General features: G+C 39.3%; 1 protein-coding gene and 2 pseudogenes across 1 annotated transcript in view; 1 reads left to right on the top strand and 2 right to left on the bottom strand.

Annotated features, from left to right (window-relative positions):
- Positions 1–2,128: 2,128 nt before the first annotated feature.
- Positions 2,129–2,346, bottom strand: LOC106697495 (annotated as a pseudogene).
- Positions 2,347–3,692: 1,346 nt separating this feature from the next.
- The window catches only part of RPGR (retinitis pigmentosa GTPase regulator), a 53,178-nt gene continuing 28,915 nt past the window's right edge, over positions 3,693–27,955 (top strand). The window contains exons 1-10 of the mRNA XM_014457414.2: positions 3,693–3,876; positions 5,412–5,537; positions 6,379–6,471; positions 7,883–7,945; positions 10,027–10,185; positions 10,992–11,141; positions 13,718–13,876; positions 18,085–18,240; positions 23,834–23,958; positions 26,706–26,888. Coding sequence (XP_014312900.1) covers positions 3,714–3,876; positions 5,412–5,537; positions 6,379–6,471; positions 7,883–7,945; positions 10,027–10,185; positions 10,992–11,141; positions 13,718–13,876; positions 18,085–18,240; positions 23,834–23,958; positions 26,706–26,888 — 1,377 coding nt within the window. The 5' untranslated portion in view covers positions 3,693–3,713. The remainder of the gene's footprint in view (positions 3,877–5,411; positions 5,538–6,378; positions 6,472–7,882; positions 7,946–10,026; positions 10,186–10,991; positions 11,142–13,717; positions 13,877–18,084; positions 18,241–23,833; positions 23,959–26,705; positions 26,889–27,955) is intronic.
- LOC106697503 lies at positions 5,703–6,111 on the bottom strand (annotated as a pseudogene).

The following is a 27,955-nucleotide window of genomic DNA, read 5'->3' as shown; positions in this document are numbered from 1 at the left end:
GAGTTATTTTTATTTTTATTTTTTCCTTTCTCTTAAATTTTGAAGAAGGCAAGCCATAGACTGGGAGAAAATATTATTTTAAATAAAATTCCCTGGCTTTGGACCTTTGCATTCTTAGTAGAGATATTCTAGAGCTGCACTACAAAAATTCAGAAATCAAAGAAGCCATTAAATCTGATTTGTAAATTTGGATGTTTATGGAATTTCAAAGTGAAGTTTTCAAAGTAGATAAACACCTGTTTATCTGATTCCAAATAGAGATAAACAGTAATGACAGCTACATTGTAATGCAACTCAAAAATAAATCCTTGGGAATTTTGTTGAATGCTGTCAAAAAAGGAACTAGTTCAGCTAAAAAGCATAATCTATCAAATGTCTATTTTTAGTTGACACAAAATACTCTAGAAATGAATAAGAACTAGAATTAACAGAGTAAATTGCCAAGAGTTGTACATGTTGTCAGATGGGTGCTGACTTCTGTATATCAACATGATTTCCTGAGAAGTATATTAGTGGTTGACTATGTATGAAGGGGGCATTAAATGAGTCATAAAATTATACCCTTTTGAACTCCCTGCCTTCTCCCACATGAGGGAGGTGACTCCACAGGCTGAAACCATCTGGGTACAGGGATTGTGGCAGAGGTATTTACTACTCACTGAATGTCAAGGGCATGCCCCTTTTTCCCAGCCCCCCTACAGTGCACAGGGACACAGAACACTGGATCTGGTTGTTGAGAAGGAGACACATGTTACCTCTGCCCTGAAACAGTGAATTTCCTGCTCCCTCTCTCTCTCTTGCCCTTAAACAACAACCAAAGAGATCAGGATCACCTATTGTACAGTGATAAGATAGTTGAAGCTCCTTCAGTAGCCTAGAGGAACCAGGTGGAGCACATCCCCTCACTGGCCCATATTGGACATGTAGCATAAGTGAGAAAGAAACTTTTTGTTTGTGTTAAGCACTGAGATTGGGGTTGTTTGTATTGCAGCATACCCTGGGTTTTGACAAATACAATGAATGTGGCCAATTTTACCTTATTAATAACTAGAGGCCTGGTGCACGGATTCGTGCACTGATGGGGTCCCTCATCCTCGCCTGTGGGAATCGGGCCAAAACCAGCAGTCCGACATCCCCCAAGGGGCCCTGGAGTGCAAAAGGGAACTCTGCAAAGTTGCTGTTGTTGGGCAGCTCCTATGTTGAGCGTCTGCCCCTTGGTGGTCAGTGTGCATCATAGCTACTGGTCTGTCAGCTGGTTGGCCAGTTGCTTAGGCTTTTATATAATAACTAGAGGCCCGATGCACAAAGATTCATGCAAGAATGGGCCTTCCTTCCCCTGGCTGCCGGCACCGCCTTCGCTCCAGCCAGAGCCGCCTTTCTGCCTTCGTTCTGGCCCCGAGCCGCCTTTCCACCTTCCCATGCTGCCCAGAGGCCCAGAGCAGCTGGGGTGTTACGGAACACCTGCATCAGGCAGCTCGGTGCCTGCATATGCAAATTAACCCACCATCTTTGTTAGGTTAATTTGCATACTCACTCCTGATTGGCTGGTGGGCATTGTGAAGATATGGTCAATTTGCATCTTTCTCTTGTATTAGTGTAGATGTTGAGGGCTACTCTATTGCAGGCACCAAGCTTTAAATTCTACATATGTTACCTAGTAGAATTTAACAACCTTTTGAAATAGACAATAACATCATCATATGACATATATAATATACTAGTATATTTCCATATCATACATAAAAATAGTATGTAGATATCAAATATATAGGATGTCCTCAAAAATGTATAAAAACACTTTAAATAATTATAAAGGCAGTGTTTATTAAAATACATTTCATTTTCAAAATTGAGTTATCAGCTGTTAAAGTGTGCATACTTTTTTTTTCTGCTCAGCAAACTTTATTTAGTTCTTCTGGGGCATGGGGGAGAATGCCTCCCTTTCCATGCTACTGTCCCTCCTACCCCAGGTTCAGTGTCCTCCTCTGTTGGGGAAAGATCTAGGTGCTCAAAGGCCTGGTCTGGAGGAAAAGCAGAGCAGGTGGTCCCTGCCTGGTGCTCCATGGGGTGTTGGTCTCCCCTGCTGTGGGCGAGAAGGAGGGTGGGCAGGTGCACTGCATGCCAGCACTCAGAGCTCCATTATTTCCTCAGCTGCAGGGTAATGGGAGGCAGGGGTATTCCCCAGTCTCAGCAGCTGAAGGGCCTCAGGGATCAGGTTTCCAGGGTAGTACCAGAGAAGCAGCTCAGAGCAAGGGCTCCTGAGTGTGGCAGAGCTGCTGGGAGGAAGGGGGGACTGCAGTAAGGTTCGTCATTATGCAGGCTGAGCTGAGAGAAGTAGGTGGCCATATTCTCCTCCGACAGGAACTGCTCCTGCAGGGGCTCCCTCGTGTCCAGGCCTCAAGGAGCCAAATTTTAATGTAAACACCCTTTAAAAATTCAGTAACATACTTTCGTACACACAGGAATTCAGGGATCCTTGAATCCAACTTAGTCTAATTCTAGAGCCCATGCCTGCAACAACCACATGTACATAACTCTACTCATCTTGAAACATGACTTTGTGCCTGTTTTATGATGGACAAGTGTTTTTTATTTTATTTTTATATTTTTAATCTTTATTGTTGAAAGTATTACATAGGTCCTTCTTTTCCCATTAACCTCTTCCAGCCCGTTCCCACTCCCCACCGCAGGCCTTCACTACCCTATTGTCTGTGTCCATGGGTGATGCATATACCAGTATGCATACAAGTTCATTGGTTGATCTCTTCCCACAACCCTTCCCTGCCTTCCCTCTGAGGTTCAACAGTCTGTTCGTGCTTCCATGCCTCTGTTTATATTTTGTTCATCAGTTTATGTTGTTACTTAGAATCCACATATGAGTGAGATCATGTGATACTTGTCTTTCTCTGACTGACTTATTTCACTTAGCAAAATGCTCTCCAGGTCAGATGGCCAAGTGTTAATGCACAGGAAACTAAGGTTTGACTGAAGAAAAATATAACATCTTTGGGCAAATTCTAGAACAATGATGTTCTGCTGATGGTGAAATATCTTTGAACCTGTTCATGCCACAGATTGTACACCTCAGCCTTCTCCTGTTGGAGAACACAATGGGGCCATTCAGCATAGAGGCTGGACTGGCTAAACTGGACCCCAGGTCTCCCTTGTATAATCTTCACAGGCATAAACAGTGGTATCATTAACTATGATACAGGGCTGTAGTAGGGCTGACTTATTTAATAAAGATTTCATGAGCATTAAGTATATGCCAGGATTTGGCACAAATGAGATTTAGGATGTTTCGCAGACTAGTTAGAAATGGTAGCCATTACTAGTATTATTACAGTTGTGCGTTGATGTTTGCCTGTGTCACAGAGCTGGTGTGAGAGCAGGTGATATTCATTACATTGTCAGTATTCGGTCAGGGTCCCTGCAGGGCCTGGACCTCCTGTACCAGAGTTCAGCTTGGTGAGCACTCCCAGGCATCACCGCGCGGCGTGGTCGCTCCTCCCCTCCGGGCCACCAGAGGGCGCGCGGGCACTTCCGACACGCCGCTGCATCTGCGCCTGCGCGCTAACTGCCGCCCGCCTCCGCTCCCCTCCTAACGGTTCCCGCCCCGCCTCGCCCCGCCCCGCCTCCCCTCGCGCCAGAACGCTCCTCCTCGGTTGCCCTAGGCTGCCGTTTGTTGACTTCCTAGAACGCGGAGGCTTCAGATGCCCAGAGTGTCCCCATGGAAGCCCGAGGGGCTTCCACGGCCCCAGTCGCGGCTGGGGTACTACCTTAGGCCCAACAGAACCGCCCCCGCCATTTTCCCGGCCCAGACGCGGATTTCCCGGAGCGCCCTCGGCATGGGGGAACCTGAGGAGGTAGTGCCCGGTGAGTGGCGCCTGCCGCAGTGGCAGCGGGCCCAGAGGGAGGGTCCGCGGGAGGCGGGCGGCTCGGCCCCGCCTCCGGGCCGGCCCCGTCTGGGAAGAGTCCCTGGCAGCGGCCGCCTGAGTGGAGCCTGAGCTGTAGGCGCGCCCCCTTCCCTCCCGCCCCCCAACGACTGAGGAGCAAGGAAAGGAGGGGGGGCTGAGGGGGAACAACGCATAAGGGTGTGTGTGTGTTTTCTGTGAGTTTCTCGAAGTTAACGACAATTTTAAACCTCCCTGTAAACGGCACAAAGTGCCTCCTTAGAGGGGCGCGAGGTAAAATAGGGTGGGAAACGGCTTAGAGAAAGGGGGTGAAGAGGGAGTCCTTAGCGAGTGGTGATTTTCTTTTAAGACTTTCCCCCCTGAGCCTTAAAATACATTTGACATTGTGACGGCATACATACGTTACCGCATACGTAGTGTAGAGACATTTCATGAAGAGTACTTTAACCACTTGGGATACGCTCAGATATTTTCTATAATACCTTTAAAAATGCTTATCATGACCCACTAAACTGATATTGTAACCCACTAATCATTCACGACCAACAGTTTCAACAAAAATATGGATTCGAGCAGAATCATGCCTTCACTATAATAAGTACTGTGTTTTCTGCCATGCTCTTGACTTTAATAATTAGATTCATGTCCTCTTGGGGTTCACAGCTTAGTGAGGGACACAAGAAAAGAAACAAAATGACAGTAGATGGCCAGGGCGCTAGAACAGAGCCACCAAACCCTGACTTAAAGTCCAGATATCAGGGAGCTTTTCCTGGGAGCCACAGCAGGAAAAAAGTTAAAATTATTCATTCTAGGGAAACCCCAGAGCCTGTTCTAGAACCTGGCTTACCACTTCTCAATTATCAGTTACAAATTGAAATGACTCATAATTGTTCTCAGAAGGTTTTCCATGTGTCTAGTCTCTTTTGCATTAATATTGATTATAAATACTTATGTTCACAATTTTTCCATTCTGGTACCCATTAGCTTATGTGTGATCATCCTTGAGATTTCCTCCAAAGCTGGATCTGGCCTCCTGTTTGGGGTGTGCATGTGTATTTAAATGGTTATTAGTAACCAATAGGGGTTTTTGTTATCAGAAACGGTACTGGATCAAACATCCTGCATCCTGGTGATACTAATGATGAAACTCAATATTGTCTTGTTTCTGTGTGTGGACAAAAGCCCACAGTCAAGGGCTAATTAGGTGTTAACCAGAGTGAGTAGGTCTACTTGATGACAGCAGGACTATTCGTAATTGAGGACTACCTCCCTTGTGATAGTACATGTCTTACTTTATACCACTACATGAATAACACATACTTAATTTAGTATATTTCATAAATAAAATTAGAGTGAAGTCTGGCAAGTAACACTGAATGAAGGTGGAGGAAGGAGGGTGTTATCATGAGACAAGGAATCTGAATAAATTACTGGAAAAAACTTTAGTAACAGCCAACTAGGAAAAGTTGTAAAATAGAAACTGTCATATATTTGCAGATTCGGGTGCTGTGTTTACATTTGGAAAAACAAAATTTGCTGAAAATACTCCCAGCAAATTCTGGTTCAAAAATGATATACCTACATATCTTGCATGTGGAGATGAACATACTGCTGTTATTACCGGTTAGTATTAAAATACTAAATATTATAGATGCACTGTGTTTTAAATATATTGAAAATAATATAGAAAGTGTTATTTTTCCTTTGCCAGATAATTCTTGACAATTTGATTCATCAATTGAATCTTTTAAATTTTAAGTTCCCTTAGTATGTTGAAATATGATTTTCTTTTTTTTTTTGAAGTGAACATACCATGATTTTATTGTCATATAATCAAACAAAATATGAAGCTTAGAACTGGATCACTTGACCCTTTCTCTTCTTATCTCCTCCCAGTTCACGATGCTTGCATCTCTTAATAGCCAGCATTCTCTTAGATCTGCACTTAGGCTCAACGCATTCAAGCCTCAGCACAATCTTCTTTGTAGTTTTAGCCTTTTTTTTTGGAAAATCGGCTTAGTCTGCCCACCATAGCCACTTTGCTTCCTGTCATTATGCCGCTTTCCCTGTGCATACAGAGAATCCTTGCCCTTCTTGTACTGTGTTACTTTGTGGGGTTGATGCTTGCCACACTTCTTACAGAAAGTTCGGCGGGTTTTAGGAACGTTCACCATGTCTGCGAGAGCTATCAGCAGGGAAAGGCGAAATATGATTTTCAATACAACTTTCTTAGAGTAAATCTATTTTAATATATCTGTATAAAAAAAACTGTTACCATATAATCTTAGACACTGTTTTACACCCAACAGAATCTGCCTATACGTATATGCACAAGGTAACCTGTTTCAACATGGAAAATAATGACACCTTCTAAGTGTAGCATTTTTATTTGTGATGACTTCATCTCACATTACTTTATGTTTAAAATGCTTCAATTTATTATTTCTTCTTTCCTTTCCACCAGAAAATAAGAAACTTTACATGTTTGGCAGTAACAACTGGGGCCAGTTAGGATTAGGATCAAAGTCAGCTGTTTGCAAACCAACATGTGTCAAAGGTTTGGGGTCTTTTTTTCTTTATCACTTTAAATACTTAACAAACCAAAATACTTTTATATTGATTGTGTAGTTCTTTAATATCATATTACAAATAATAAAGTATTTAGTTCTTTATTTTCTGATATTTAATTGAACATTATTGACATTTAATTTCATTTTTGTGATATGTTAGGGTCTAAAAATCATATTGATTTTAAATCCAGATGCCACAAAGAAAGTAATGATTCTACTGTATTGCACTTGAATATCCTCCCCCTTCCCCCCATTTATAAATGTACTTAAATATTACTATTCTGTATATATAGAGAACAAAAAATATAATGGTAGAATTTGGGGCTCTGTTTCATTTGTTAGATTTGAGGACATCATGGTTTTATGTAGTTTCTGGTTTTATAAAATACACTTTACCCTTCTGCATTTGGTGAGTAGATGTACTAAATAAAACATCAAGATTAGGCGTTGATTAGTACTAATGTTCTTCTAAGAACAGGATAAAATATTTTAAATCAAAACTGTCCCAGAAAATAGGGGGCTTATAATATCTTTACAAAGTTTTTCACTGTTATGTGCAAAGCTTCTGTTTAGGTATAACCTGTGAACATCAACTAAACTTGAATGACAATGGAGATTCCTTGGGATATGACAAGAGTAGCATTCTTTATCTTCCTAGCCAAATTTTTAATTTTAGCCCAAAATTTCAGTGTAATTTATGATATCCATGCCATTTTATAGGTGGTGTTATGGAATTTTAAAAGTATACTAAATTGTTCAAAAAATATTTATTGGGCACAGTCTGCTAAACCCTTGGATGTATTCACAATACCTATGACTCTTACTCTCAAATATCTAATAGACAAGCTAACAGGAGATCCTTGGCACCAGGGATTCTGTCTTAGTGTTCTTTGCAGCCACTATGCTAAGCACTTAGGATATGTTCTATAAAGGTTTTTTGAATGTATAAATGAACAGATGAAGAACTTTAACAAAGGTTTGTGTCTATGAATATTGGACTTAGTGTTTCTTTGAGGGAGGTGGAAGGTGAAATTGATGGTGATGATAGATTGTGTAAAAGATCACATTGATATGGAGGCAGCATAACAGAATGCAGCATAACAGAATCCACTTACCTGTGGAGTTTTTAAAAATATATAGAAGCCTAGGCCTTACCTCAGACCTACCAACTCAGAGTCTCACGGGGTGGAGCTAAGCTATGTGTATTTTTCTCAGAGCTCCTCTGGTTATTTTGATGCATGACTAGTTCTGAAAACTTTTGTTTTAGTAATTAAGAACATCGACCTTCCACTTAGACAGGCCTGGATTTAAATCTCTGTTCTACTACTTATTTACCATTTGATCTGTATTATTTATCACTTTCATAATCATTTCATATTTTAATTGTCATATTTTTAGCTTTAAAACCTGAAAATGTGAAACATGTTGCCTGTGGACGGAACCACACCCTAGTTTCAACAGGTATGGTATTCAATCTGTATGACTTCCTGCCCAGTTTGAGGACTGAGATCTCATTCCAGTACATTCATGAGTTTCTAAAATTAATAGAAGTGATACCTTGGCAACAACAGTAAGATTAGGATTTTTTAGATTGTAAGTAGTTAGTATACTTGTTAGCCTTTTGAAAATATGCAGGTAAGTGGTAAATGACTGAAGAAAAAGATTGTTTCCTTGGACTACGTCAAGAGGCAACAACTCCTTAACCATGTGCACACCTCATGGGCTGGTTGTTCTGTTCTTGCTCTTCCTTCTTCTTTTCTGAGGGTGAGTGGGAACCACCCCCTACCTCACATCAACCCCTATTGATGTGAGTCAGCACAATTTCAATCAAAATCCAAACAGGCTGTGTGTGTGTGTGTGTGTGTGTGTGTGTGTGTGTGTATAGAAGTTGACAAGGTGATTCTTTTTTTTTGTTGTTCTTTTTTTTTCTTTTTGTCTTATTTTGTTTTGAGTCTTAAGTTTTTGTGAAAAAGCAAAGGACTTAGAATAGCCAAAACAATTTTGAAAAGAATAAAACTGGAGGACTAGCACTACCTGATTTCAAGACCTACCGCAAAGCTACAGTAATCAAGAGAATGTGCTATTGGCCAAAAGACAGACAAAGATTAACAGAATAGAATCCAGAAATAGGTGCACGTGTATATGCCTAATTAATGTTTGACAAAGGTGCCAAGGCAATTCAATGGAGAAAATGTAGTCTTTTCAACAAATGCTGCTGGAACAATTAGACATTCAGACCCTGGCCACCCAGTCCTCCTTACCTCCTTTCCCCTCCACACAGCTGTCTTTAGGATATTTTCACTACCTTGGCTTCTCCTCACCTCTCTGCACTATTGAGACTTTTCCCTTGCTGAAATGTCTTTTCTCTTCCTCAGATTCTTTAAAGATGCAGTATTAGTGTTACTTCTTCCATGGAATTTTTGGTGACTATTCATTCAACTTTTTACTCATGTGGTTCTCTGAACTATGCTAAGTATTTCACCAACTCTGGTTTACTCCATATATATATAAATTGTGTGGTCCAATTCCATGTGGCCTTGTAATATCTTCCATTTGAAAGCTAGTCTTGTTTCATTTTTTAAAAAATATCTCCTTTTTAATTTTTACTGATTCAAACTGATTTTGCCCTGTTTCCCCTATTTAGCGAGGCTTTAACTTCATGTGCATTTTTATGGTGGATATCACTAACTTTTAATATGCATATGTTTCAGAAAATCTTTATTACTTCAGAGCTTACTGGCAATGTTTATTATTTAGGCATGATATACTTCTTGTTTAAATAATAAAGTAACAAATATTTATAGTGCTTCTAATGAGCCAAATGCTGTTCTAAGAATTTTACAAATGTTAACTGATTGAAACTTTATAACAGCTCTATGAAGTAGGCATTATTATTATTCCTGTTTTACAGATGAGGAAAAGGAGACTTGGATAGGTTAAGTACAGCTTGCCCAAGGTCTCACAGCTGATACGAGGCAAGCCAGAATTTGCACCCAGGAAATATGGCTCTTGAGTCCTTTCTTCTAAACATAATACTATATACTGCCTTTCTAGTTAGCTATAAAATTAAAAGAATTATACAACATAGATTTTTCATGTTTCTAATTATATTCTTCTTGGGTTTATATCATTTTACTTATTTGTTACCTATTATATCTTAGCTTTAATGGGTATGGGAGTTAAAATTAATGAACCATATATTTCTTACATAGTTTGATTTAGATTTTAAACTAATTTGGAAATTACTTTCCTCTTTTCTGCTCTAAGTTAATAAAGTGCTGCATGAATAAGAAAATGCATTCCACACATTCTATGCATTTTAGATGCTACTGGGACTCTGGAATGATTTCTAAGATCTCACAAAATGTATATAGCCTTGCTTATTTTGCTTCATTTTTGACAAATGTAGTTGTGCACCAAATTATAGGATAATACCAGCTTTCAGTTTTTTTCACTGTTAATAGAAAAAATATCTGGTATACACCGGCCTGTCTCATAAAGATGATGACTGTAGTATAAAATGTTTTCTTTTCTGTGTACAGAAGGAGGCAAAGTATATGCAGTTGGAGGAAATAATGAAGGCCAACTAGGACTTGGTGACACTGAAGATAGAAACACTTTTCATTTAATTGAATTTTTTACATCTCAGCATCAGTTTAAGCAGCTGTCTGCTGGATCTAACACTTCAGCTGCACTAACTGGTAAGACTTTTTTCCATTTCAAGCTAGGGCACATCCCTTTCCTTTAGACCAGGATATACCAACCAACTCAGTAAATTGAAGATAGCATTGCCATTTAATTTTCTTTCATTGATGATGTGTTTTCAGAAGGCATTTAAAATAGAACTTTAAATCATGACTTATGTTACAATTGTATGCTTATTTAGAGTTAGATGTCAACATACATTTTGAAGGTAATCTATATATATAAAAGCCTAAGCGATCATTACAACTGGACAACCAGAATGACTGGAACTACCGGTCGACCAGTCGCTATGACGTGCACTGACCACCAGGGGGCAGACGCTCAATGCAGGAGCTGCCCCCTGGTGTTCAGTGCGCTCCCACAGCCAACTTCCTGCTGCCATCCAACCTCCCGTAGTCCCTCTCCCTGGCCCGCCAACCTCCCACAGTCCCTCCCCCTGGGCGGCCAGCCCTGATCTGCCCTTATTGGGGCTGGCCAGCCAACCTCCCGTTGTCCCTCCCCTGGAAGGATGCTTTAAGCGTTGAGCATCTGCCCCCTGGTGGTCAGTGCGCATCATAGTGACAGGTCAGTCTGCTGTTTGGTCGATTTGCATATTAGCCTTTTATTATATAGGATAGAAACATTTTATGCTAGAAATTGAACTGTTAAGTAGCTAACTGGTATAAAAGTCTTAGGAGTACTTTTCTTTTAAGACACATAATTTTTCTAAATTAAAAAATAAATGGGCTGTTGGAAATATAATACAGTAACTTCATAGATCTGCCATTTTTTAAAACCCTTTTTCCTCGTGTTTTCTTTATAGAGGATGGAAAACTATTTATGTGGGGAGAAAATTCTGAAGGGCAGATTGGCTTAAATAATGTATGTAATGTGAATTTTCCTCATGAAGTAACTGTTGGGAAACCTATTGCCTGGATCTCTTGTGGATATTACCATTCAGCTTTTGTAACAAGTAAGACAGAACATTTTGGATTCATCATATCTCCCATTTTAAGTTATTAGTTAATCATAAAGTGATATAGCATCCTACAGTTCCATAAAAATAATGTCATAGTAGTCCATGTAATGGAATAATTTTGGTCTCTTTTAAAATAGTATTTCTTTGTTTCAGTAATGAGAGTTTATAATTTCAAACTCTATCTGACTTATTAACTTTTTAATGAATATTAGGTGTATTAGAAAAACAAAATGTATATGTTAGAAACCCTTCTAAGTTTTGGATCTCAAACTTCTTGGAATCATTTGGCATAAAAAACTTTACCTGTAGGCCACTTTCCTTTGAATCTACTTGTCTCTGTACTTTTATGTATTCTACTCTTGTCCTGATAATTTGCTTTTATTGTTTCAATAAGTAAGGCATAGATTTTCATTGTGGGAACAGGATAAAGACTAGATGGAAAAAGAAAAGGAGTCAGTATGGGATATGATTTCCTTTGGTGGGACTTTTTTCAGCATCCTCAATTTCTCCTTTTCCTTGGTTCACTGGCTACTGTTTCTACCTTAGTTAGAATATTTGAAATATTGGACTCTATTATAGTCTGCATCTACACTATGAACTTGGTTTTCTATCTTATTGATGGTTTTTCTAATAGTAAAACACCTAGAGGAAATAGTTTTGTGGCCCCTCAGAGACATCCCTCTAGATTTTTGCTTTATACATTTACTCCTTATTCCATACACCTCATATTTAGTTTTAGAAAGTGCCAATTGACTCATCTCAGTACTCCTCAGAATTACCAGTGAATTGGTAGCAGCTTGGTACCAAGAGGTGGCAAAATCTAGCTTGGTTGGTATTGTTCACCACTAGATTAGTTTGTGTCTTGAACAACCTGATAATAAATATTGTCGGATGGGGGAGTAAGTGAATGAATGACCAATTGATTGTGTTTCTTGGGGAAATACTACCTACCAACTTATTACTAACTCTAGGGTCCTAGGTTTGGTATAGTCTGTGCTCATTTTGTTCATAAAACAAAACAAAAAAGGGGAAAAACACAAACAAGCAAAAGCATTGTCTTATGGGTTTTAATAAAACTGCCAGAATCACTTTTATGACTAAACTCTGCTGTAGCCAGTAGGGGAAGAGGTGGAGTTGTTCATCTTAATCAACGTGTGTTAAATTGAACTTTTTGCTTTGTTTAATTGTTTTAATGCCTTTTAAAAATTGCTTTTTTGAGATATAGTTCACATGCCATACATTTCACCCATGTTAAGGTATGAGAAGCAGGAGGAATTTATAGACAGGTGGAAAGAGACTCTTCATATTCCCAGGGGTTTGGTCAGTGGTCCATCATGGTTCTCTTAGAGACATGCAATTAATAAGTAACAAGACCTGCTGTTACCTCTTTCCTCACACCAGTGGTGATATGTTCTGTGTCATTCTTTAGATTAGATTATATTTACAAAGATTTAAAATCCCTACTTTATAGAACTCAGTTTAGTTCATAGAAATGAACAAAAGAAATTTCTACTTTCAACAAGTTCATAGTCATATTATAGTGTGGTAAGTATAATAACAGAAGCAAGTCAACAGTGTTGGTATTGCCAAGGCAGTGGTTAAATGTCAGGGGTTCCTTGATAGTCTTTCTGGAGGAAGTACCATCTAACAGTAAAATCTGTTATCTTAAGACTCATATATTTACTCATATGTAAATGAGTTTTCTGAAATAAATTTCATAAAAAGCAATTAGTCATTTATTCAACAACTATTCATTAAACGCTCTGTATACTAGACACTGCTAGGTTTTTGGAATACCTTAATGAGCAAAACAAAATCTATGTCCTTATGGGGGTTTAATGTCTAGTCCAGCCGTGGGCAAACTACGGCCCGCGGGCCGGATCCGGCCCGTTTGAAATGAATAAAACTAAAAAAAAAAAAAAAAAAAAGACCGTACCCTTTTATGTAATGATGTTTACTTTGAATTTATATTAGTTCACACAAACACTCCATCCATGCTTTTGTTCCGGCCCTCCGGTCCAGTTTAAGAACCCATTGTGGCCCTCGAGTCAAAAAGTTTGCCCACCCCTGGTCTAGTCATTCTACTTTATTAAAAAGGGGGGAAAGGGGGAAGTAGAAGTCAGCCGGCTGCAGTGGCTCAGTGGTTGAGCATCGACCTATGGACCAGGAGGTCACGGTTTGATTTCCATTCAGGGCCATACCCAGGGTGTGCAGGAGGCAGCCAGTTGATGATTCTCTCTCATCATTGATGTTTCTATCTTTCTCTCCCTCTCCTTTCCTCTCTGAAATCAATAAAAAGAAAGGAAGCTTTTTTGTTAAGCAGCTAAAATAATTTTCTAGTTTTTTCTTAGTAGTGATGCTTGAGAATTCTTCCTGAATATATTGGACTAGAATAATCAAAGGGAAAATAAAATCTGGCTTCATTTCCTTACCATACAGTAAAAATATCTCAAATTTATTAAGTTGCCATTTTCTAAATTTTTTTACTGCACATGAGAACATGTACTATAAAGACCAGTATCTTGTCCATATTTATTCTGTCATTGATCACTGTTCTTTTCCTTTAATAGTGGAGGGAGAACTGTATACATTTGGAGAACCTGAGTATGGAAAGTTAGGTCTTCCCAAACAGCTACTGATGAATCACAAAGTGCCCCAGCTGGTGCCTGGAATTCCTGAGAAGGTGATACAAGTAGCTTGTGGTGGAGGGCACACAGTGGTTCTCACAGGTATGTGTGGACCCTGCTGCTCTGTTTCTTGCTCTCCGTGGTGGCTAATGAAAAAAATTATATTCCTTTTTTTATTGTGGTAAGAACACTTATTACTTGATTTACCCTTTTAAATGATTTTTAATTGCACAATACAGTATTATCCATAACTTACCTTGCATAGCTGAAACTTTTATACCATTCATTAGCAGCTCTCCTCTTCCCCCTCCCAGCTCCTGGCAAACCACCAGTCTAGTCTCTTGCTTCTAAGAGTTTGCCTATTTTAGATAGCTCATATAAATTGACCTTCAATCTTTTTCAGTTAAGATCCTCACCTTTTATTCCTGTAGTTAATATATATTTCTGGCCAATGGAAGAATTTCTTAAGTAGAAAAAAATTAATCTTGTTGAATTATTTTTGCTAACATAATTGGTATTTTCATGTTCTTAACACATTTATTGGCAAAAAATGACATTGTTTTTAGCTAATTTTAAGGGCAAACTTTTCCATATGTGTATGGAAATATATATTTTTTCCATATATATGCATATATATATTTCATATTTATCTAAAATTGACATGTTTTTCTGAAATATTTTCTTTTGGAGAAGCTCCCTTTTCATGCTATTTTCTACAGTCATTGATAATTCTTTGTGACATTCACCACATATAACTTGATGATTTCTTTGTGATTTTTATTTTCCGTTATAGTTATTCATTAAAAAGTATTAAGATTTTCAATTCAGGTAATAAAGAAAGTTAGAGCCATAATAGTAATGTCACTTTTGGCTTCTGAATTTTGTATTTGGCATGACATGTCATTTCTCATTATTCTAGTTAATACATTAAGATATACATACTCCTTAATAATATGCTTGCTAAATTGGTGTTCCTAAATTTTTATAGCATTAGCTTTATTTTAGACTAGGGGCCCAGTGCACAAATTTGTGCACCTTGAAAAGAACTGTGGGCTGTGAGACTGCGGCGGGCACAGGGGCTGGTCTTGGCCCTTCCTCCGTGCCCCCGCCTGGCCCCTCCTGCTGCGGCCCCTGGTCCCTGTTGGCTGCCAGTCCTGCTCCCACCACCGCCACTGCTCCCACACACTGACAGCGCCGGCCCTGCTCACACCCACTGACAGTGTGGAGTGATTGGGGCCGGTGCTGGGTGCTGGCTGCGGGTGCAAGAGGCGGCTACCAGCCCCGATCGCCCCTCAGGAGCAGGGGGAGGTGGAGAAGCCCTGAGGGGTGATCAGGGCTGGCAGCTGCTGCTCACACCCGCTGGCGGCTACCAGCCCCGATCGCCCCTCAGGAGCAGGGGGAGGTGGAGAAGCCCTGAGGGGTGATCAGGGCTGGCAGCTGCTGCTCACACCCGCTGACTGCCAGGCACCAGCAGCGGGTGCAAGCAGTGGCTCCAGCGCCAGCAGCAGGTGTGAGTGGGGCCGGAGCCAGCAGCAGGTTGTGAGCACCCGGCGGGACTGCAGTGTGCAGGAGCAAAGAATTTTCAATAACCACCAGAGGCTCACCCCGATGACAGCGACCGGCGCCCCACCTTGGTCTGGCACCCCTGCTCACCTGCTCCACCATCCCACCGTGGCCGATGCCTGCCATGTTCTGTGCTCTGCCACCTGCTGCCGACACCTGCCATGTTATGCGTGTGCCCCCTGGTGGTCACTGCACATCATAGCAACCAGTTGTTCAGTTGTTTGGTTGTTCTGCTGTTCAGTCTATTTGCATATTAGGATTTTATATATATAGATGAGTAATATAGAGGTCATATAGTTAGGTAGTGAATTATGATTTTTTTGGTTAAAAAAAATGAACAGTTTCAGAAATCACCAGTAACTCAAAGTTAAAAGTATTCTAGGCAAATTTTGAATAATATCCAATTCTCAGATGATATGCAAGTTGATTGAACAATATTTTATCTTTAGATTTTCCTCTTACATAACTTCCTTAACTTCTTATTCTAGTCCTTGTCATGCTTATTAGCTATGGTTTACCAGAATTATAATTTCCATATGGAATCTTTTTCCAAGTTAGAAATAATTTTTTTCGAGGCTTCCACTCTAAATTTGGAAATAATTTTGAAGTTTAAGATTGTTTTGAATTTTTGCCAACAATATGAATTTTCAAAAATATTTATTTTAGGATTTAAACTTTGAAATTAATCTTTATAAATTATCTGAAAATTCATTCTGTAGGCAGAAATGCAATTTATGCTTTATGTTATGTATTTTATGTAGTTTATACAAAAATTACAGAAAGAATTTAATAGGTGATTGAAAATTCTAAAGGATACTATCCTATATAATAAAAACTTAATATGCTAAGTGTCCAGTCGTCTGGTCCATTCAACCAATCAAAGCATAATATGCTAATGATATGCTAAGGCCGCTCAACCATTCGCTATGACATGCACTGACCACCAGGGGGCAGACAGTCGACCGGTAGGTTAGCTTTCTGCTGGGGTCCAGCTGATCGGGACTAAACAAGACAGGCCGGACATGCCCTGGAGCCTTCCCGTGGTCCCTCCCTGGCTGGCCAACCTCCCGTGTCCATCCCCGACCCCGATCGTGCACCGGTGGGGTCCCTCGGCCTGGCCTGTGCCCTCTTGCAATCTGGGGCCCTTGGGGGATGTCGGAGAGCTGGTTTCAGCCCTATCCCGCAGGCCAGGCCAAGGGTCCCCACTGGTGCACGAATTTGTGCACTGGGCCTCTATTATAATAATAATGTCATTCAACCATACATTATAAAATATTTTCATGTAAAATGAGCACCAAGATCATCTGTGGTACTTTTAGCTTCCTGTGGACTTTGTTTTGTAGTTAAAAGCTATCTTGCCAGAAATTGATTGTTTTCAGCAGACTTTTTCATACTTTGCGATCTCACAGACCAATAAAGCTTTTGTATTTTATGTTTTTTGTTTTATAAAATATGAAGATGAATATATGGTTGCCAGCTTTTAATTTTAATTTGACTAAATATGGACATTTCAAAAAATACAATGTTTTCACAATTATGTCATAACATAAGGGGGATTTTCAGAAAAAAATTTAAAAGCTCTTAATTTTATAATAAAAGACACACCCTTAAATTGTATAAATTTATCTGTATGGTAAATTCACTACTTTGCCTATTTTTCACATTTCTCATGGACCTGTGAGAGCTTTATTATGATGAGAAACCTGTATTCTGGAGCACCGTGTGGACAGAAAGGTTAAATATTTAGTCCTAATGAAGAAATAGGCTTGGAAGAGAGGATTGACCATTAGTCTTATTAAGTATTAGATGAATACCTAGGAGTTATAGAATACTTTGCAAGACCTTTAAGGAAAGAATAACTAACCATCTGTTCTAAACTATTCCCTTCACTAAAGGGAAGGGCCTGGATTAGATGATTCTATAGGGGCCTTCCCCAGCTTTATTTTTCCTTATGCCTATATCTTTGGTCTTAAAATCTAGTTAGGTATCATTCATTAAAATACTTCAAAGATAATTTAAATTAGTTCATTGTTGATGGATTTATTTAAATGTAGTATTTAAATGTGACTATGACAGATTAGAAAATACAACTACTGGTTGTAGTGATAGTTGATTAGTTTCTCCTTAAAATAAGGGAAACAATGGACTGCTGTTGAGAAAGTGTCAGACTGGAACTTGGACACACTAAATGAGGCAGAGTGTTAGATGTGATCTTGTATGTCAGTTATCAAAAGACAAGAAAGGCCTGGTTATAAGATGGGTCCTCAATGCAATATAGATCCCAAGAAAAATAAGAACTTAACTTCTCTAGATTATGTTTGGACAAACTTAAGATCTCTACAGGGCAACAAGTTACTAGTCATGAAATCAAAATGTATCCTGTGAAATTAGAGTAGTATTTATCTGAAGCTAACTAATGAAAACTGTTTTTATAATATTGTATTATTTATTAACATACAATTACATTGTTAGATTTTACAAAGGTGATGTGACCAAAAATTATATTAGTTGTTATATGTAATGTTTTTAGATGAAGGAGGTGTTTTTTTTTACAATTGTGTACCTTTACATTTTTCTTCTTCCTTCATCATTGAGAAATGCATAGTTAGGTATTCTTATATGGGCATTCTTTTAGAGATACTTAACCTTCATTGTGAAAGGTTGAATATCACAGTTTTTCTAGATATAATGGTGACAGCATCTGCTTCCCTGCAATCCTTTTCTTGTACTTGCCCCTTCCCTTTCAGAGAAAGCTGTGTACACCTTTGGGCTGGGACAATTTGGTCAACTGGGTCTTGGCACATTTGTCTTTGAAACTGCGGAACCCAAAATCATGGAATCTGTTAAGGACCATAAAATAACTTATATTTCCTGTGGAGAAAATCACACAGCTTTGATAACAGGTACAGATCAGATTTCTGGTATATATTTATAAAACTGGGTATATTTTATTATAAATAAATACTATATGGAGTTAATGTATAACTTAAAGGAATTGATAACTGAGAAAATTGAATTCCTTGTTTAATATGCCAGAATATAAAGTTGTAAACTCCTTTTAAATTTTAATTCAATTTAATGTCAATATAAATGATTCAAAGATTAAGAACCTCAGAATATGTCATCAGTGTCAGAGATAAGACCATAGTATTATACTTTGGCAGAAATCTGGAATCATTTTGAAATTGTATCAGTTTGAAAGTTCTTAACTCTACTTGGACCAAAGGGAAAAGTCTTATGAGAAAAAAACTTGTTTTGTGTGTATCCACATATCTATTATTATTATTATCTTAATTTTTATTAAATTTATTGGGGTGAAATTGTTTAATAAAATAATATGGATTTCAAGTGTACAATTCTATATTTCCCAGCTCTATTCACCAGGGAAAAAAAGAACTTATTTTAAAATATTCTCCCTATTCAATCTGACAGCTATTTTTAGACTGAGTAAATTACTTACTTTTACTCTTTATTGTTGAGCATATTACAGATGCCCCATCCTTTTTCCTCATTGTCCCCCTCCACCAGGTTCCTGTCCCCTCCCCAGGCCTTCACCACACTATTGTTTGTGACCATAGGCAATGCATATCTGTATATATAAAAGCCTAAGCGACTGTTACAACCTAACAACTGGAACAACCGGTTGACCAGTCGCTATGATGCGCACTGACCACCAGGGGGCAGATGCTCAATGTAGGAGCTGCCCCCCGGTAGTCAGTGTGCTTCCACAGCCAACCTTACACGGCCCCTCTCCCTCCCGCCCAGCCGGCCTCCTTTGGCCCCTCTCCCCACCTGGCCAGGCCCCCGCCCATAGGCCTTGATTGGAGGCCGGCCAACCTTCCGCAGCCCCACCCCCTGGCCAACCAATCTCCTGCAGCCTCTCCCCCCGCCTGACCCCCCCCATCAGCCTTGATCAGGGGTCCGGCCGGCCAACTTCCCAGGGTCCCACTCCCCAGCCACTGGCCCCCCAACAGGCCTCGATCACCGGCCAGGCCGAGGGATCCCACCTATGCACTAATTCGTGCACCGGGCCTCTGCTCTATACCAATAAAAGGGTAATATGCTAATTAGACTGGATAGACCACATGTCTTCTGGAGAAAGCCACGGTGGTGGGGTCCAAGGCAGAGGCAGTTAGAGGCGATCAGGCAAGCAGGCAGAGTGGTTAGGGGCAATCAGACCAGCAGGGGAGAGTGGTTAGGGGAGATCAGGCCAGCAGAGGAGAGTAGTTAGGGACAATCATTCAGGCAGGGGAGAACGGTTAGGGGCCATCAGGCTGGCAGGAGAGAGCAGTTAGGGGCATCAGGCCTGCAGACAGAGGCGGTTAAGGGCGATCAGGCTGACAGGCAGAGGCGTTTAGGGGCGATCAGGCAGGCAGGCAGGCAGAGGTGGTTAGGGGTGATCAGGCAGGCAGGAAGAGTGGTTAGGGGCAATCAGACTGGCAGGCAGGTGAGTGGTTAGGAGCCAGCAGTCCCAGATTGGAGAGGGTGGAGGGTGCAGGCCGGGCTGAGCCCCCACCCCCACCCCCGTGCACAAATTTCGTGCATCAGGCCTCTAGTATGTATATAAGTTCTTTGATTAATCTCTTCCTGCTCCCCTCCCCACTTCCCTCCAAGATTCATCAGTCTGTTCCATGCTTCCATGCCTCTGGATCTATTTAGTTTGTCCATTTATTTTGTTGATTAGATTCCACATAGAAATGAAATCATTTGATATGTCTCTCTCTGCCTGGATTATTTTGCTTAACATAATAATATCCATGTCCCTCCATGTTCTTTCAAAGGATAAGAGTTTCTTCTTCTTTACTGCTGCATAGTATTCCATGGTGTAAATGTACCACAGCTTTTTTATCCACTCATCTACTGATGGCACTTGGGCTGTTTCCAGATCTTAGCTATTGTAAATTGTGCTTCTATGACCATGGGGGTGCTTATATTCTTTCTGATTGGTGTTTTAGGATTCTTAGGATATATTCCTAGAAGTGGGATCACTGGGTCAAATGACAGTTACATTTTTTTTTTTGAGGAAACTCCACAGTTTTCCATGGTAACTGCACCAGTCTGAATTCCCACCAGCAGTGTACTAGGGTTCCTTTTTGTCCATATTCTCACCACTAAATTCTTATGATGCTTTTGCCACTATGAGACGTTTTCAGGAGTGACCCACAGTGATAGAGAGAAAGGCACCTTCAAGATCACTAAGTGAATATCTGGGTCCTTTAGATCTTCTGCTCTGTACTTTCTCTATCCAGGGAGATGCTGCACTGGGACCTTCATCAGTTTAAGAAACTAGGTGCTGCTAATGTAGGTCTCAATATAAGATCCTTCCCTAAATGACTAACTCAGTTACTTGTAGGTAATTGATATACTCCACAGATTTAATTGCTTTAGAACAAAGGCTCTATAATTTCACTATTTCCAGCTCACATTTCTATCTAAAAATAAAGCATTAAAAAGTTAGAAATCATATAGTATTTTAGAGTAATACAGATATCAGTATTTCTACATTTTTCCTTCTTTTAAAAATAGTATCACATGAAATGTTGAAGGGTATTCTTTAAGAAGAGGGAGAATATAAAAAAGAAGATAAATAAAAAATATGAACAATAAAATGGCAATAAATACATATCTATCAACAGTTGAATTTAAAAATAAACAAACAAGGAGCCTAATGAACAAAATAAACTGATGAATAAAATAGAGACATGGAAACAAGCTGATGAATCTCAGAGGGAAGGGGGGAAGGAGGGGTGAGAAGAGATTAACCAAAGATCTTATATGCATGTATGCATTACCTAAGGACACAGACAATAGGGCGGGGAAGGCCTGGGGCAGAGCGGGAATGGGTGAAGGGAGACATTGGGGGGAAAGGGAGGACATCTGTAATACTCTTAACAATAAAGATTTTTTAAAAAAAACAGCTACTGCTATAGTGGAGTTCATCTAATGGTGTCTGGTTAGGGGAAATGGGATCAGTACTTGAAAATGGACAGGTAGGTCTCTTTTAAAGGTTCTTTGGGGAAGAAGAGACCTACCTACAATCATCAAGTACTGACCTTTTTAAATATAGCATGAAATAGAACATGTATATGCAATGTAAAGAATTACTATTTGTTCATAGTCCTAGGATTGTTGTTGAAATGTATGTCTCACTTGCAGGATCCTAATCTCAGTTTCTCTGCCCTTTCTACCATTTTTCATCAATTCTAAATTGCGATTGATGGTAAATATACACTTTTCATGGGTCATCTAACATACAATGAGATTATTTGGTTAAACTTTCATAATAACTTTCCTCCTGATAAAAGAAGTTATAGCACAAATAATTAAACATTAACTTTGTTTGCCTTTTTGCTCATGAAACCTCTCCAGGGGACATGTGTTGTGAATATTTTTTTTTCTACAGGATTAATGAGAAGTTTGTAGTGAGTTATCTGTAAGTTCTCAGTTCCACATTATAGCCAGTAGCTCATGTTTTAAAAATATTTTTGAGGTTGGAAGTGGAGTCAGAAGGCTTGGATCAGAGTCTATTTTTTCCTGGCTAAAGATAATCAAATTAAAAGGGCAAACCTTTGTGCCAAGCCAGCTCAGCCAAGGGTTCCGAAAGCCTGAGTGAGGGCGGTGAAGGATGGAGAAATGACAGACAGAGAATAAGCTGGGTCTAGGTGGATCTTCCTGTGCCTGGCTGAGGCCACAGAGAGAGATCCAGAGGCAAGCTGAGCCTTTATTCTATAGCCAGAGGTAAACAAGGTAGTGGTCACTATAGTTACAATGTTCTTGTGAGTCTCACTTGTTTTCGCAGCACTTGCTGCATCTTCCTCAGCCCATTAGCTGCCCAGTTAAGATCTAGGGAGCATCATAAGGTCAAGCCTAATTATGCTAAGAAGACTGTGCCCTCTAAGCTGGGACTTGTTTGTGGCTTTGCCAACAGGTCAGTCCGAGGCTTAACCCTATAGCCGCACCCTACATCCTTAAAAACCATTTTGGATAAATAAATCAGGGTCAAAGGAAGGGGGGAGGCAAAAAGATAATAAGGAATATATATATAAAGAAAGGAAATAAATACCTAATAGAATTATGAGTGTAAATTTAGAGTTCGAATACTGGTTATTGCTGATTTGTAGGTAATCTATTTATTTTTGTATATTAATTTTTGAACTTCTACTTCATGAATTATATTTTTTCTAATCATTCTCAGTCAGTTCTCTTGGGTTTTCTTAGTAATGCAATTACTTTGCTATCTTAAACTAGAAGTTCCCAATGTGCTCTTATCATTCTCCTGCTTAAAACTATTCATTTAGCTTATTATTACCCTTAGACTAGAGTTCAGAAATTCTTAAGATGAACCAACAAAATCCTTTATGTTGTGGTTCCTTCTTACCTTTTCAGACTCATCTCATACCACTCCCCTTGTGCTATAGGCATGTTGGTTGCCTTTCACCTTCCTGACTATGCTATGTTTTTTCTTGATTCAGAGCTTTTGTATGTACTGCTGACTCTGCTTAGAATATTCTTTGTTCCCTTCTTCTTGCAGCTAAACTCTAATCATCCTTTATGCTCCAGTTTGAAAGCCTTCCATAATCCCCAGACTAGTGGGAGATCCCTCTCCTCTGCACCCATCCTGGCACCTTTCCCCTTTACTTTTGCTTCCATGGTACTTACTCCACTTGAGATGGAGGTTATAAAGGAAGGGCTTGAGGAGTGAAGCTTCAGAATAGCTGCTATGGCGATGGGAGAAGCGACAAGATTACTCATCATCGTGGGTCCACCTATATAGAGGACACCCAGTGTTGGTATAGGGGTTGGTGGACATGGTTGGTTTATGGCATTTCCATCAGCAGCGTTCCACATCCCAGGAGCAGAACTAGTAAAAGAGATAGCTGGATTGATCTTTGCCAGCAGTTTTCTATCAATGGTGATTTTTGTCCCCCTAGGGCACATGGCATGTCTGGAGACATTTTTGATTGTCACAACTGCAGAGGTGGGGTATTCTATGAGCATTTAGTAGATAGAGGCCAGAGATGTTGCTAAACATACTACATAGGACAAACCCATACAATCAAGAATTATCCAGCCCCAATGTCAGTAGTGCCAAGGTTGAGAACCCCTGATTCAATCAATGAACTGAGATAAAAAGGAAATAGTTTGTATTGGGATGTAGGGGATCAGAATACAAAACTCTTTCCCCTTGAGAAGATGGTATGTATTCATGAGATCTCATGCTAGATTGCTGCTGCTTCACACGAGGCCTCACACAACTGGGTTTCAACTTTTAAACCACCAAGGGCTTAGTGATTTATTCTCAGAGTATCTATTGTCTAATGTTATGTGCAGGACCACAGAGACCATAGAGAGTATGGAAACATTAATGGATCAGGGAACAGTCAATGCAGAATGTGAGGGGGAAATTAGAATAAAAATGCAAATTAATATATTAGTTTATTTACAAATAAATCTTATAAATAACACTTAAATAATTCTCTCTTCTTTGCATTTTAGATATAGGCCGTATGTATACTTTTGGAGATGGTCGATATGGGAAATTAGGACTTGGAATGGAGAATTTTACCAATCAGTTTGTTCCTACTTTGTGCCCTAATTTTTTGAGATTTAAAGTTTATTTGGTAAGGGTATTGCATTTCCCTGTTTATATTTTCATATTTCTTTATTTGAATTTTTCAGTATTTTATAGAAAATAAGTACTTTATATGAAAGAATATCATTGCTATATCTAATATATATATACTCGTTTCCTAAAAGCCAAATGTCAGACATCATGTCAGTCTGAAACTCTGTCTCTTTCCTAATTTTCCTCCTTTAACACCTTCCTTTTTGCCTTAATCTTGACTCTTCTATTTTAATTTCATATGTGTCTTTAAAGCCAGGATCGTGCCATGCCTGACAGCTTTATGACTTGCTATAGGACCCAGCAGAGTACCTTACAATAGTCATCCATAAGTATTTGTTGAATTAGATATTACTAAGACTTTCAAATTCCCCATAAGAGAAAAATCTGATAATTCATGAAGTTTTGAAAGTATGTTTTGTTGACCAAATGTTATTTGGATAAGAAGGTACTGTTTCAGTGTTATCCCCAGCAGTCATTTTGTATCTGTTGTTTCTAATACTTTTGCTGATTAAGAACTACAGACTTGAAAATTATGTTTCTTTGGTGATGATTATATCACTTGAAATTTGTTCTCCAAAAACTCAGTACCTCATACTATAGAACATTTCCATTCTTTGATTTGACCCGTTTAATGAACCTCTACTCTAAACAAGATACTGACTGAGTATAAGGAATAAAAAATATACTGTGATGAAGAAAATAATCAAATCCTCATTTACTGAGCTTATAGTCTTATAGGGAAGATCATTTTTTAAAATGCTATGTGAAATATATAAATTTTAACTTTGAAAATAAAGGAAAGTTTCAGAATACGCTATTCTTATGCCACCATGTACACTATAAAGTTGCTAAAAATCTGTATGTTATAAATACTATACATGGTTTTTTAAACACTTTATTGAAAATTATTTATTTCTAAAAATCCTTTGTTGATTTTTTTTTATTGTTCCATCATTTTAAATGCTTGCATTTTGCTCTAAGGACTTTAAAAAAATGTTCATGCAAAGAAAAAGGCTTGATCCAGGCTGGTGTTGCCAAGTGGTTAGAGCACCTGCCTGAGCACCTAAGGGTCTCGAGTACAATTCCCGGTCAAGGGCACGTACCTAGGTTGCAGGTTCAATCCCCGTTCCTCGTCTGAGCACATGCAGGAGGCATCCGACCAACCAATTTATCTCTCTCACATCGATGTTTATCTATCTATCTACCTACCTACCTATCATCTATCTCTATCACCACCCCCCCCCCCCCGGGGGCTTCCTCCCTGGCTCCCTTCCACTCTCTCTAAAAATCAATGGGAAAAAATATCCTTTGGTGAGGATTAAGAACAATAAAAAAAGGCTTGGGTACATAATTAGTCCAAGAGACTGATTTATTCTTGGATCATCTTTTTCCAAGTTGAATTTTTCTGAGTAATTTTTTCAAGTAATTAGCATGTTGCTCTCAGATTAAAATAATATTTACTAACTTGTAAGAATTGTAACATTACCTTTAGTTTTTTTCTCTATACTATCAAACATTTTTTTCTCTATACAATATCAAATTGAAAGTATGTAAAATAGTGTGTTAAACTTGTTCTAATTTTCAATCATAGTGTTTAAAGAATATGCATTTGACTGCTTGAACAACTCAGGGATTAGGGGTACCGACCCTGCAAAGTTGAAAATCCAGCCCTAGTTGGTTTGGCTCAGTGGATAGAGCATTAGCCTGCAGACTGAAGGGTCCTGGGTTCGATTCCAGTCAAGGGCACATGCCTGGGTTGTAGGCTCGATCCCCAGGAGGGGGCGTGCAGGAGGCAGCTGATCAATGATTCTTTCTAATCACTGATGTTTCTGTCTCTCTCTCCCTTTTTCCTTCCTCTCTGAAGTCAATAAAATATATTTAAAAAGAAAATCCATGTATAACTTTTGACTTCCCAAAAACTTACCTACAATCCCTTTATATCTGCAGGAGATTGGTTCCAGTTTTTGTGGATTTTGCCACAGATACCAAAATCCGCAAAAACTCAAGTCCTTTATGTAAAACTAGAGTTCCGGTGCACACATTCATGCACGGGTGGGCTCCCTCGGCCTGGCCAGCAATTGAGGCCTATCGGGGGACCGGCTGACCAGGGTGAGGGATGTTGGCTGGCCAGCCCCCCACCCCATTGGGGCCTGGGGGGAGGGACCACGGGAGGTTGGCCTGCAGCGGGGAGGGGTCATGGGAGGTTGGCTGCTGGAGCGCACTGACCACCAGGAGGCAGCTTTTGCATTGAGCATCTGCCCCCTGGTGGTCAGTGTGCTTCATAGCGACTAGCCATTCCAGTTGCTCGGTCATAACGGTCACTTAGGCTTTTATATATATATATATATAGATAGATAGATAGATGGCTAGAACAATGCATACAGTCAGCCCTCTGCATCTTCGGATTCCCAGCTGTGGATCGGAAATACTGTTTTCAATCCACAGTTGGTTGAATTCACAGATGTGAAACCCAGGGATATGGAGAGCCAACTTTCTATTTATTTTTAAAAAAATAAACATATAAGTGGACCTGTGTAGTTCAAACCTGTGTTGTTCAAGAATCAACTGTATATTATAAATCGTGTGTGTGTGTGTGTGTGTGTGTATGTGTATGTCCAGAGAGAGAGTCATTCAGCATAGAAAGTCTATCACTAAGTAAATGTTTTGTAGCTAAAAACTGTTAAAAACCTACTTGTGTTTGAAGCCAGTGTCAATTAAATTATCTGTCAATTTATGCTGCAGGTTGCCTGTGGTGGATGTCACATGGTAGTGTTTGCCACTCCACGACCTGTTATAGAAAAAATTGAACTTGGGAAAATTCGTGATTCTCGCATACCTGCAGCAGCTTCTCTGTCCATCAGCGACCTGACCTCAAGAAACATATTGCATAGAACTTTATCAGCACGTGTGCGCCGAAGAGAGAGGGTATGATTGTAGCCTAATCTACATAATAGTATTGTCTATTACTACAAAGAAAACTGGAAGAAAAAGATCCATTTTCTTTTTAAATTTATGAAGGGACTTGCCAGAAACATTTACTAAATAAAATTATTAGAATTGAGGTTTTATAAGCTTTTAAAGGGAACTCATTTAAACTGTTAAACATACAAATTAGAAAATTTAAATTATTCTGAATAACCTTGGCTAATATCACCTCAGATTGAATGTTGATAGTTGTTTTCTCAACTGCATGTGAATTGACTTTTACTTTGCTTTTATCTTTTAGTTATACCTCATGAGCAGTGGAAGGTTATATGCTATAAACAATGAAACATGGAAAACAAAGAAATAAGGTCTTCAGTTTGAGAAAGAGGATATTTTTTCAATTAAATTGAGAGAGTCTTATTCTGGCCTTTAAAATTATTTCAATGATACTAAAATTTTTTTAAATATTTTCTTATTGATTTTAGAGAGAAAGCGAGAGGGAGAGAGAGATAGAAACATCAATGGTGAATGAGAATCATTGATCGGCTGCTTCCTGCATGCCCCCTACTTGGGATCGAGTCTAAAACCCTAGCATGTGCCCTGATCAGGAATCGAACCATGACCTCCTGGTTCATAGGTCTGTGCTCAATCACTGACCCACACTGGCCAGGCGAGACATTCCTATTTTAAAAAATTGGTTTAAGTTGCAAAATTTATTCCTTTTGAGGTAAAAGGTTTAGTTTGACTTTTTATTATGGAAAAGTATCTATGGAAAGATTGATATATATCCCATAAGCATTTTGTAGTTGTTGTTGATGTCTTATGAGTAATTTTTTGTTTCTCGAGGAAGGCAGAGAAAACAAATGTATATTTCACCATCATGTGAAAAAGAGGCTTGCAAATTGACAATTTAGAGCAACTTTGATACAGAGTTAACAAAACAAAACATTTTGAGCCTTGGGGATTATATAAAATGAACTAGAGGCCCGGTGCATGAAATTCGTTCACGGCAGGGTGGGGGGAGGGGGTTCCCTCAGCCCAGCTTGCACCCTCTCCAATCCGGGACC

This window comes from Myotis lucifugus, unplaced genomic scaffold (assembly GCF_000147115.1).
Source record: "Myotis lucifugus unplaced genomic scaffold, Myoluc2.0 scaffold_76, whole genome shotgun sequence".
NCBI lineage: Eukaryota > Metazoa > Chordata > Mammalia > Chiroptera > Vespertilionidae > Myotis > Myotis lucifugus.
The sequence above is the reverse complement of the archived record's forward strand: the minus strand, read 5'-3'. Positions and strand labels throughout refer to the sequence as shown.